Source organism: Saimiri boliviensis, chromosome 10 (genome assembly GCF_048565385.1).
Source record: "Saimiri boliviensis isolate mSaiBol1 chromosome 10, mSaiBol1.pri, whole genome shotgun sequence".
Taxonomy (NCBI): Eukaryota; Metazoa; Chordata; class Mammalia; order Primates; family Cebidae; genus Saimiri; species Saimiri boliviensis.
Window position 1 is genome coordinate 67,129,494 of NC_133458.1, and position 12,811 is coordinate 67,142,304.

The 12,811-nt window shown below is 35.6% G+C and overlaps 1 protein-coding gene across 6 annotated transcripts in view; it reads left to right on the top strand.

Annotated features, from left to right (window-relative positions):
• Positions 1-12,811, top strand: part of CDK14 (cyclin dependent kinase 14) — a 689,971-nt gene that overhangs the window by 441,205 nt on the left and 235,955 nt on the right. For all 6 annotated transcript variants that reach the window (XM_074379395.1, XM_074379396.1, XM_010345161.3 and 3 more), the window contains one exon: positions 6,066-6,186. In XM_074379395.1, coding sequence (XP_074235496.1) covers positions 6,066-6,186 — 121 coding nt within the window. The remainder of the gene's footprint in view (positions 1-6,065; positions 6,187-12,811) is intronic.

Here is a 12,811-nt window from a genome sequence, read left to right on the forward strand (position 1 = left end):
TAAATATATATGTATATACATATATATAGCTGTTGTTGCCCAGGCTAGAGTACTGTGGTGCAATCTTGGCTCACTGCAACCTCTGCCTCCTGGGTTTTAGTGATTCTCTGCCTCAGCCTCTTCAGTGCCTGGGATTACAAGTGCCCACCACCACACTTGGCTAATATTTTGTATTTTTACTAGAGAATTTTTTACCATTTTGGCCAGGCTGGTCTTGACCTCCAGACCTCAGGTGATCCACCTGCCTGGCCTCCCAAAGTCCTGGGATTACATGAATGAGCCACTATGCCCAACCAAATGAAATATATTTTTTAAAAAATCCTTGCCCTTTAGGATAGATATAAATTAGGCCTAATTTATTGAATTTTTAAAATTCAGGGATAATTAAATAAAATCAAATGTTACCTTAACATGTTTCAATGTCTTCTGGACTTAATTTCTTTTTATTTATGTTCAAAGAATACCCATATTTAGTAGAAAGACTAAGGAATTTGGGTTTCCTGTAAAAAGTAGCACTGTTAAAAGTCTGGACAGAAACCAAAACAAAGATGTTACATTCAAAGGAAAGAAAAGGATATTTTAATTGTAATCTTGAAACTACTTTTCCACGTTAAACAATACCATAGGATGGCAAATATATTTTAAAACAAAAAACAATAACAACAAAAAACATAGACCTGTCCTCAAGATGCCCGATTTTCTGGAAAGAATATATTTCCTATTAAGTCAAATAAGAGGGAGGGAATTGCCGGTATCCACCTCTCATAGTGATTATGTGAGTAGATTGGGCATTTAAGTCTTTAGCTATTATTGTTGCTGTTATTCACATTGAGGAACGTTCCAGTTAAACGATAAAATTAATTTTTGTTTTTGTTTTTGCTTTTCAAGACAGAGTTTTGCCTTGTTACCCAGGCATGATCTCAACTCACTGTAACCTCCACCTCCTGGGTTCAAGTGATTCTCATGCCTCAGCCTCCCAAGTAGCTGGGATTATAGGTGCGAGCCACCATACCCAGCTAATTTTATATTTTCAATAGAGACAGGGTTTCACTATGTTGGCCAGGCTGGTCTCGATCTCCTGCCCTCAGGTGACCCACCTTCCTTGGCCTCCCAAAGTGCAGGGATTACAGATGTTAGCCACCATGCCTGGCCAACAATAAAAATCGTTTTTATAAATGTAGATAATTTATTGTCTATATTTTAAAGATAACATTGTGCCATGGGCAGACTTTCTAGTGTAATAATCCAGCAAGAGATGATATGAGGACCTAAGGAGGAGGAAGAAAAGAGGGAATATTATAAAGTAAAATCCACTGGGTTTTCCGATTTTGTAGGTGGAGGGAGACTACACTGAAACAAGATTTCCACCTTTGGTGAATGAATGGGTGGTGATGTACAGCGATCAGTTGTAGACACTAGAAGATGTAGTATTAGTTGGATAATTAGAGACAGGAGAAATGTTTAGTTAAGATTGAGATACATTCAAGATGAAAAAGATTTTTTTTTATCGATACACTATAAAAACGGTAATAGAGTGTCTTCAAACAGTATTAGCACATCATAAGATGCTTAATATAGTATAAATCCTCTAGGAGGGAGAACATTCCATTTAAAATTATATCAAAAAAGAAATTCTTGGTCAGTCTTTGGCTGTGGAATAGGAAAAACCTTTACCCCATGGACTGATTCATGGAATAGAGAAGGCCTCAAGTCTTTCCCTTGCCCACTGCAACTGTCTTATGGTAAAATATTATCCAGGTATTTTATGTTTGTTTAGAGTCAAGTGATACAGAAAGGAACCTTTCTCCTAGAAATATTGATTCTATGGTTAAAAGCAAGACTCTTTTTTTCTGATTGTTTAATTTGGGGAAGGAGGTATGTTAAGAGAGGTGTGGGAGTGGCTCTGTAATGTAATATGAAACCACTGACCAACACAAAGTGGTGGCCCATTTTATGGAAAGACTCTGAAGTAATGAGAGATACTATTTCTATGCTGTATTTTAGTTGACTCTACAATTCACCTAGCTTTTGCTATTATTAATTTTACTTCATTAGAAAGGAGTAAGTGAATGTTGCCAGTTCCTTCTCAATTCCTTAGTCAAAGCAAAGGAATGAGAATTATTTCTGAACCTTATCGTAGATTCAGCAGTTTTCTCCATAGAGTTAAAGAGATTGGTTAAATACCCAGCCAGTTTTACCACCTACAAAAAAGGATGCGCTGGAATTTGAAGGAATAATTAAATGTGCATAGAATATAAGTTCTAGTGTACATCTGTGGACAGCTAAAAGGAAAGAACCTTGGGCTGTTTTTAGAACATAAAACAGTTACTAGTAAAATGCATTCGCCCCCTGGACTCTTTTGGTGTATTCTCTGTATTATTCTGGTTGGAGTTATATTGAGTGCCTTCTAGTACCTATGGCTAGTGGGGATTACATAGAACCAGGTCTGGAGCCCAAGGATAAGCATAAGTTGGAGATAAAATCTTGGGAGAAATCATCTATGAATGACAGTTAAAAACTTGACATAAGGCCCAGTGACCTATACAGTGTATATATTTGAGAAAGCACTGATTCAAGCATATGTATATGTGGCCATTGACAAAATCAGCATTTAAGAGGCAAAAAGGGGAAGTTCCCAGAAGGAAACCAAGTCATTTCTGGTTAACTATTCTATATCTGAGGGAAAAAAAGGAGAAAATGTAGAAGGAAGGTCAGCAGAGTCTAATGGGGCAGAGAGAGCTACTGTGGTAAGTCCTGAAGAGTCTCCATTGTTTGGTGCTGAATGGCTGGTCTGCTTTGGGAAAATGTCGGGAGCACTATCCGTGATTTATTCTGCGTCCATGCCAGAGGGTAGAATCAGGCTCAGGGTAGCAGTAGATATTATCTATAAGATAATCATCTTATAGAGATGTGAGAAGGAATTTCTTTTTCGGTTAAGAGGTTACCTATAAAGCTCCTTTACTCTAGAAATTCAAGATTCCACTATGCTAGTATCAGGGAAGCTCAACTTTGAATCATTGGCAGTAGGGCTTGAATAGCAGGATTATCCTCTTTACTCTGGGGTCTTTCATTTTCTAGAAATGGCAACACTGTAAAGTTGAATACACTAAATTTTCTGCAAGCCATTTTAGATGCCCATCAGAACTTGTACTCCTTAATGAGCACATACTCAGCCAAAGCAGCAACGTGCATATAACCTGTGCTTTGCTTTTTGACTTTTAAATCAAACTAAACATTAATATAAGAAGTTTTGATAATAATCCATGAACTGCATCTCTTTTAAAAGGTAGTGTAGTGCTCTTCCTGTAGTGTAACCATAGCAACTGACAAGGAACAGAGAAAGAAAGCTTTCACACATGCTGTGCTAATTAATCCTGTCCTACAGTTTGCTTTCAACTGAAGAACGCAGTTTAATAAATCTTGCATGAATAAGCATGTTTTGATGCATGAACTGTATAAATACAGCAATATCTTTACCAAAAATATTTGTTAAAAAATGTAGTTGTATGTATTTATACTTCAAGATCTCTTTCTTTCCTCTTTTTTTATTCTTTTCTTTCTTTCTTTGCTTCTTTTGGTCTTCCTTTAATTTTTATTTTTTGAGTCATCATTTTAAAAATTTTCTCCATTCCTGAAAAGTTTTAGGATTTTCTTATTAACCAAACAGATATTTTTGGGGTGAAAACTTTTTGTTCATCAATATAGAGGACACTTTCTACAAGAAACTGTTTTCATCGACTAACCATATTCAAATGAGATGAGAGAATTTTTCTCAAGCAATGTGGAATAATGTTTCTTAAAATATAGTAACATTCTTCACTCTGACACATTTACCTGCAAACCATTTTAAGAGACTTTGTCTTAAGCTTTGGATAGTTAGATATTGAAATTTATTTGTACTGTTCTTTGTGGAAGTTACGTGGCTCATCACAACAAAGTTGGAGTAGTTTTTGGCCTAAACATGAGGGAAAGAGAACAATCATGTAGGTAAAGCGCTTTTTTCTATTTGTACTTTTCAAAAATATTTAACCAGTTTAGCAAACTCATATTCAGAGTGAACAGAGTTGATCTGAAATTGCACATGATTCTTTTGATTTATAATACTTCCAGGTTGTTTTGAAGTCTTATTTTTTCCCTTTCTAACTGGGAACATCACAATTTTTTTATAACTAGCTTGGACTGAGCTGTCAATGAAAATCTTCAACTTCTTCATTCTCTCATCCTTCTGGCTTAGCTTTCTGACAACAGGGCCTCAGGAAAACCAGGGAGTCAATCCTAAATGTTGTTAGCATCCCGTTTGACTTGACAACAGCATATGGAACAAATCATACCCTATTTCAGGACTTGTGCCTGGCTGTTTAGTCTCCGTATGGAGCCATAGTCATTTGAGGAATCAACCCTTTTGATGGGATTACCAAATTCTGCAGACATTGTATCATCTTGATTGTCCCATCTATTGTTCAATTTTGCCTGAATTAAGGTAGGATGAAACCTTGCAGAGGAAACAAGGTAAAAAGGAAGAAGTTGTTATAGAAATCTGTTATCAAAAATAGTTTCTCCACTCATATACACACAAATTGGGGACCATGAATGTGTAAGTATGTCTCTGTGTGTATAATCTGTATACTTTAATGTGGAATACTTATAAATATTAACCAATTTATAGTATACCATTGCATTATTATTAAAACTGCCTTGTAGAAAAAAAATTGGGGTACTGTTACCATGGTTGAATTAATTAGAAATTCTTTGTCTTACCAGCTGTCTTATTAATTTTAAAATTTATATATAATACTGAAAATGGAATGCCATATTTATTAAATGAGGAAAAGTCATTTTGTTACTACTACATAAAAAATTTTAAATAGTGAGAACCTTAAAATGAATATGTTATGGTAGGTTCACTGTAAAAATATTTTATGTGCTATGTACATCATAACCACAAATTATACTTGTCTCTAATGAATACAGCTAGATAGAATGCTATCACATGGGTTTTTTTTCTTTTAAAAAATAACATCTATAGATTTGGTGGTTTTTAAATGATTGCACATTCATTGTACAAATCTTGGGAAAACTCTCTGAAAAACTTACTAAAAAAGAGGATAATCCCATATTCCAGAGGTAACCACTGAAGATATTTAAATGTATTTTCTGCCAAACTTTTTTTTAAAGGAGGCGGGGAACCCAGAACCAAATCTGCCAGTCTTTTTTCCGTGCATGAGTATTTATGGTTATGAGGTCAAATTTCATCTGCATTTTCACTTAACATCTTCCCAGTTTAAAAAAAACAGGAGGCTGAGGTAGGAGAATTGCCTGAACCCAGGAGGCGGAGGTTGCGGTGAGCCAAGATCGCGCCACTGCACTCCAGCCTGGGTAACAAGAGCGAAACTCCGTCTCAAAAAAAAAAAAAAAAAAAAGTTCTTAGAGGACATTTTAATTTATCATATATGAGTTCATCAATGTATGTACCAGATTTATTTGACTATTCCTTTGTAGTTATTTCTTTAGATGTTTTTTCAAAAGAACTTGTGCAATAAGCATTTCCTAATGATTATTTGACAGAACACTGAAACCACAAGAAATTGTAGGACAATTCTTGGAGGAAAGTATCATATTCTCCTCTTGCAGATTCACAGTACACATTAGAACAATTAGGAGAACTGAGAAGTTTAACTCTTTACCTATCTAAATCTATTTTTTTCTCTAAGTTATTTGACCAAGGAACTCTTTCTCACAATACTTGTAACTCTTCTGAAAAATTCAAGAGATTTCTAAGCTCCTGTGTTATCCCAGTTTATGAATTATTTGTTTACTATAAATAATCTGCTAATATTTTATTAATGATATCAGTGCTTTTTTAGGAAATAGAAATGATTTAATGGTCATTAGCATGTGTTAAAAACAGAAATCACAATCCCCAACTCTCTATTAACTTTGACATTGGACTCCTGATTCTGTGTTAAAAGATCAGGTTTGACCTTGAAAATTGTGAGCATTGAAATTTAAATTCCCTTGTTTTGCTAATGCTTGTTAAACTTCTTTATGTTTCATGTAACCCACAGGTCTTGCAAGAGCAAAATCCGTCCCTAGCCACACATACTCCAACGAAGTGGTTACCTTGTGGTACAGACCTCCAGATGTCCTTCTAGGCTCAACAGAATATTCCACCTGCCTTGACATGTGGTGAGAAATGGAAGCTTTACTCTAGCTAATCTATCTCTAGTGCTTGGTCTGGGTCAAGCCTAGACAAACATCCTAACAGTTTGAATGAAGATTAATAGTGCAGGAGTGTTTGCCTGCATGTGGCCATACTGCTGAATGTTTTAAAACATGATTGGGAATATTCTCTAATTAGAGTCTCCTTTGCAGGTGGTGTGTGGTAATGGTTCTTGATGGACAGGGGCAGAGACATTTTTCTAACTGTCAGTATCATGATTTTTCTCCCTAAGGGTCTTAATTTGTGGCTGTATTTTATAACAAGGGAAGTATATATCTCCAAATGGCAACAGGATTGAAGTAGCAGGGAGCCTGTTTAAATTTGCAACAAAGCTCTGATGAGTGGTCTGATAATTTTGGTATAACTGTTAGGCAGCAATTTGACTCCACAGTATGTTCCTGAAAACTTCTGACACTAATTGCCCAAAATGAAATAAAATGACTACTTTTAAAAAATACTATGTGTTTAATTTTAGGTCTTAATTTCACACAATGCTTTAGCAAAGCTTAAAAATCTATTTTATGAGGTCCAATGACTGGCAAGATTTAATTCATAATTAGCATTAATGGCATATACGATGCTGAGTTTCCATTTAGGTGTGATCCAAATCAAAACAGTCAAATAATGGAATAATCTTATTTTTGGCGACAAGGACAAGCTTACTAGTGATTGTTGAACACGTCTTTTATTAATAGAAAAATTTCTTTTCTAGACTCACAGTTGTGTCCAAAGTAAAACAATTTACATAGCACATGGCTATTTTATAATAGGAGTAATCTTCCCTGAATGATTATGCCCCCATATGTAGAATTCCACTATGTGTTCATATAATTTTATGACCTCAGTAAAACTGCAGTATGTGTAGTTTATCTTATGTTGTACGCTTACTTCAGTGATCTACCCCCAGTAATCTTGGCTTTTCGTAAAGGGGCTATGATGAGGTCTGGCTTCTTTCCTGATGTTTTTGATCCAAAAATGTTATGGTGAGAAAACAATCAAGTATCTGACAATCTAGGGCACAGTGCAGTTGTTTTTTTTTTTTTTTTTTTTTTTTTTTTATGTTCCAGCAACCCTCCCTAGGAATGGGATTTGGGGATTTATAAAGCCACTGAAGTTACCTGCAACATTTCATGTACATGAGAACACATTTATTTTTATTGAAGTGTAGATTTGCAGTTTTCAATGGAGCAATAAGAAGATCAGATAATCATACAGCTTAAGACCTGTTGTCATAAATTTTGTAATGTCTTATAATAAACCTAATACCATTTTAATGATATTCTAAAACACTGAGAATAAAGATGATCATCTGCCATTAAGGGGCTGAATTAATCTTTATTTTATCACACTTCCTGGCTTTTTGGGGGGAATGGTAGTTTACATAGTTAGATTTTTTTCCCCAAGACAGGGGTTTGGGTAAAATAGGTATTTATATAATTAGTTGTAATGGCAGAAAAAGTTGAAAATAAAGATCAATGAAATAAACAAAGATCAAAGAAAATAAACATCAGGATATTAGTTACTAACCCTTTCTCATCCTTTTCCTACTTCCTGACTTATTGTTGGCTATGCAAAGAGTCATAACTTCAGATTCTTGTGTTACAGGGCTTTTTCTTCATGTTTTGAATATGGAAATTCTAGGTTGTCTTTCAGTGAAGTCAGTTAAGGACTCTGCTAATAAAACATTGGTTGGAAACATCTGTGGCTTAGAGCCAGTTTTGTCTTAGTTGCTTGGCAGTTCAGTTAAGACTCTACCCTCAGAATGTTTTTTACAAACTAGTGGCTAACTTTTCCTTTAAAAGCACCAAGAACCAAATGGACTGTGACTTAATACGTGTGTTTCTGAGGTGTAGCTCAGTATTTGATTTCCACTGTGTGCCACTTTTTCTTCTGTGTGTGTTCATTCTCTCAAGGAAGACAGCTTGGACACTTTCTGCCAATTCACTTTGAACAGAGACATAATGGAAGCACAAGAAGAAGACTGTTATTTAAGTGGAAAGGAGGAAAACTGCTAGAAACTAGTAGACCCCAAATGCCCTTTTGTCTTCATGCCGAGATTATTCATTGCCAGAACCAAATAGCAAATGTGTTATGTCTGAACAGCTTCCCATGCTTACCACCTCTTCACTTCCAAACCCTAAAATCTATATTATATCTATGCCTTGCCTGCCTGTCTGAATCTGATTTCATTCCAAGTCGTTTTCTAAAAGCTATCTTGTTATTATCCTATAAGTCAAATAAAATGTATGTGTTTTTCCAGTTAGAGAGAAGTTCACAGGTACTGATTTTTGCCTAATCGATGACATTGATGCTGGTTATTCAGATAACTGGAAATGGGACTATAATTGAGTCATGGCTCAGCTGCAGCAAAGAGAAGTGCAAATATTAACCCGTGGACAATAGCAGGGAGGCAGGTGGCAGTAGTTTCAGGCATTTTTTACAGTTCATTTATCAGTGTGGGACAGTAAGGTAGTAACTAAAGACTAACGATCCCTATACAGTGTTACATTTTCCAGTTTTCTGTTTAAATAGCCACAGGCAATAAAAATATTAATGAAGACACGTATGCACTATCACTTGTCAGAAAATGATGGAAATCAAAGCTGGCCGTGTTACAATCTTCTCCTCCATGTCTCCAACACTGGCAATGAACAAACAACCCTGTGTGATTTGGGAACTCATCAAGATACATAGTTTTTGATACTTTTATATCCCTCTGTAAATTTGATTCCTCTGCTTAACAGAGGAATATAAAAGTATTATATTTTATATCTGTTAAGCAGAGGAAAAAAATTAAACATTTCCTCTGTATAACTTCTCTTAATTTTTGGATTTATAACTCTTTGAAAGTCAAGGCATGGGAAATAATTGCTAAGCTTCTAAACCAAAAAGGCTTACTAAGTTCTGAAAGCCAAATTAAGAGAAGTGCAAATGTAACAAGCAGCTTATCTGTGTAGTTCTTCCCTTGCTAGGCAGCTTTGCTCAAGCTGTTGAGGTCATAAATAAGCTTTGTATTCCTCTATAGAAGTTCATAAACATGTTTAGAGCTACATTTGTTTTTTGAAAGCAGAAAAGCAGAAGGTCACTTGGGATTATATATGGGCTTAATTTTTAAAATAAGATGACTAAGTCATCTGCAGCTAATAAATGATTATCTCATGAAGATCATAGTACTTTGTGGGGATAAAATATACAGTAGCATTACCCTGAGGTATCAGCTACAGTACTCCCCAATACCCCAACAGTATATGAAGAATGATAGCATGTCAGTCTCTTCCTTTCATCATTTTTTTAAAAAGCTGATTAACATATTAACTATGCTTGTCAAAATATGGGGCAAATCGTTTATAAATAAGCCTGTCAAATGTAATGAGATTGCATATTAAATCATCCGTTTCCCTATTACATCTCTGATTTAAGATTAAAATTAATTTACTTAGCATTGTAGCAGCTGGGTGGTTAGAAAAAAATGCCATACTATTCCTGATGTATAGAAAAATGTCTGCATCAAAATTGATTTTGTATATATTAGAAAAGAAATTGCCTGTTTATTAAGTATTATAAGGTCATTTGGCATTGCTTTTTTATTAAATAAGCCTAGTCACCATTACATATTGGCATTATACAAAGTTCTGCCATCATCTTTAATGATCTCTCTTGAACCAAGGAAATGTATGTCATAAAATAATGTTTTCTAGGACTTAGGTTTATTTACTAATGTTTTAAGGTAGAGAATCACAAATTAAACAAATTAACCCTACCATAGCCCATACTCTGAAAATAAATTTGTTTTATATGAGGGCCTGTGGTTTAATTTGAGACATGAGTAATAATAATGAAAATAATAGGTACTTTTATTGAACACAGACTGTATTCTGAGCTATGCTATGTGTTTTAATTACTTATCTGTTTTACCATGATACAGTAAAAGGAAACCAAACCCAGAGAGACTAAATAATATGGGTAAGGTCATGCAATTAGTAAATAGAATGCATGTTCAAACTCAAGGATAACCTACTCAAAGCCTTTTTTTTTTTTTTTTTTTTTTTTTACATTACACTATATAATCTCTTAAGAAGATTTATTAAAAAATTAGTCTTTATTTTACCACGGGAGCAACTCCAAAACACAAATACAGTAAAACATATATTTTATAGTTTAGCCTATACTCTGAGTTTTGTCATGTCCTTTGCATAGTTCAAATATAGTGGGTGTCTTTCACTCTCACGCAACAGTCTATGAACTGCTTTTCTCTCCTGACATCAATGTTGTAAGATATTTTACTATATACTTTTATGCAAGGAAGAGCTTTTTTTTTTTTAAGTAAACTAACAAGGGATTCATTGGATTTAATACATTTTCATGAGACCAATATCTATGCTGGCATATATTAATATTTTCCCAATTCTTAGCCATTACTTATTTATTACTCCTGCTAAAATGAACGAGTTCATTTTAAACCCTTCGGTAGTAAGAACAAGAATGTGAGTTCATGAGTTACGTTGAATCATGTATCTGTCAGATACATGATTAATTATTTCTAATTAATCAGATCATAAGACCAAGGAGCATATGAATTAGTTACTGTCAAAGGTAACACCTCTCTAAGAGTTCTTTCTTTTTTTTTTTTAATGAGACGGAGTTTCGCTCGTTACCCAGGCTGGAGTGCAATGGCGCCATCTCGGCTCACCGCAACCTCCGCCTCCTGGGCTCAGGCAATTCTCCTGCCTCAGCCTCCTAAGTAGCTGGGATTACAGGCACGCGCCACCACGCCCAGCTAGTTTTTTGTATTTTTAGTAGAGACGAGGTTTCATCATGTTGACCAGGGTGGTCCCGATCTCTCGACCTCGTGATCCACCCGCCTCAGCCTCCCAAAGTGCTGGGATTACAGGCTTGAGCCACCGTGCCCGGCAAGAGTTCTTGAGAACTGCTCAAGTAATGCATGATCCAAGTGACTTGTTGGTGTAGCCACCGAAATGCAATGGAACATAACAAAAAAACTGGGGACAGTCAGGAAGGTATCCAGGAGATTGAAGCTGATCTCGTGGTGGCAGCCATGGTTTCTAAGTCCACTCCCACTACTCAAGTTCCTTAAAATTAGGATGACCCTATAGTTTATTATTATGCCAGGACACCTTTGAGAGTTAATAATTCTGCCAGGATAATAGGTGTAAAACAGAGATAATGGTGACATGTGGTCACTTTTCTCATAATGCACTACAGCAATAATTTGCTAAATACTACTGATCAGAAGAGACTTACCACATTTCAGTGTTTAATTCACACTAAGTAGTGGTGACTTCAAACTCAAATTCCTTGCAACAAACTTAATGTTACATTGCCTAATACAAATTATCTCTGTAAATACAGTTCCGTCATACTAGGTTATTGTAGCATTTTAGAGTGGCTACCAAAGTGCTGAATTTAGTGATGGCTTTGGGATGCTGAGAGGAAGTAGTTCTATTTTTCTGTAAAAAGTTGAGTGAGGGGCTGGACATGGTAGCTCACGACTGTAATCCCAGCACTTTGGGAGACTGAGTTGGGTGGATCACCTGAGGGCAGGAGTTTGAGACCAGCCCAATCAACATGGTGAAACCCCATCTCTACTAAAAATACAAAGTTAGCTGGGCATGGTGGCACATGCTTGTAATCCCAGCTACTTGGGAGGCTGAGACAGGAGAATTGCTTGAACCTGGGAGGCACAGATTGCAGTGAGCCGAGATTGCACCATTGTACTCCAGCCTGGGTGACAAAGTGAGACTCTATCTCAGAAAATAAAATAAAATAAACAGTCTGATGTGGTTGTAGTTTTTATATCCATTGTTATTTATCAGTGTGTATGTTTGTGAGAGAAAGAGTATACATGTGTTTTCAGTCCATGTTTGGTCATTTATTGGCAATAAATTAGCTGAATGATAATATATAAAATGAGATATTGTTCACTACCAAATCTTTTTAAGAACAAATAAAAATTTTCCATTTTAAATCTACATTTGCAAAATAATTGGCTATCCACAAACTGGTTTTTGAGTGGTTTTCAAATAGCCAATTACAGTGACTCAGTTTCATGACATTATTATAACCCGTGGTATATACTCAGCTGCCTCACTGGTTTGTGAAAATAACAATAGATGGTTACATGTAAAACTTTTCAAGAAATATAAAACTCCACAAATATTGCGAACAGTATTCTTATCAACTCTTAGAATGTCAATCAGCCAAGCTAAATATACTGCATTTCTTTTGGGGTATAGCGTCCGAGAGTGCTATGGGATATATAAAAGCCGCTGTATTTGGTTTTAGGGAAATTAACATACTGTCTATGTCTTGAGAATCAAAAATATTTTTTGCTCAGGATATTCTCACCTTAATTGTGTGTGTGTGTGTGTGTGTGTGTGTGTGTGTTCATTTAGAAATATACAGGCAGGAGGATTGGCTCATACCTGTAAATCCCAGCACTTTAGGGGCAAAGGTGGGAGGATGGCATGAGGCCAAGAGTTTGAGATCAGCCTGGGCGACATGCTGAGATCCCATCTCGGCAAAATATAAAAATTCAGTTGCCATGGTAGTGTGTGCCTGTAGTCCCACAGG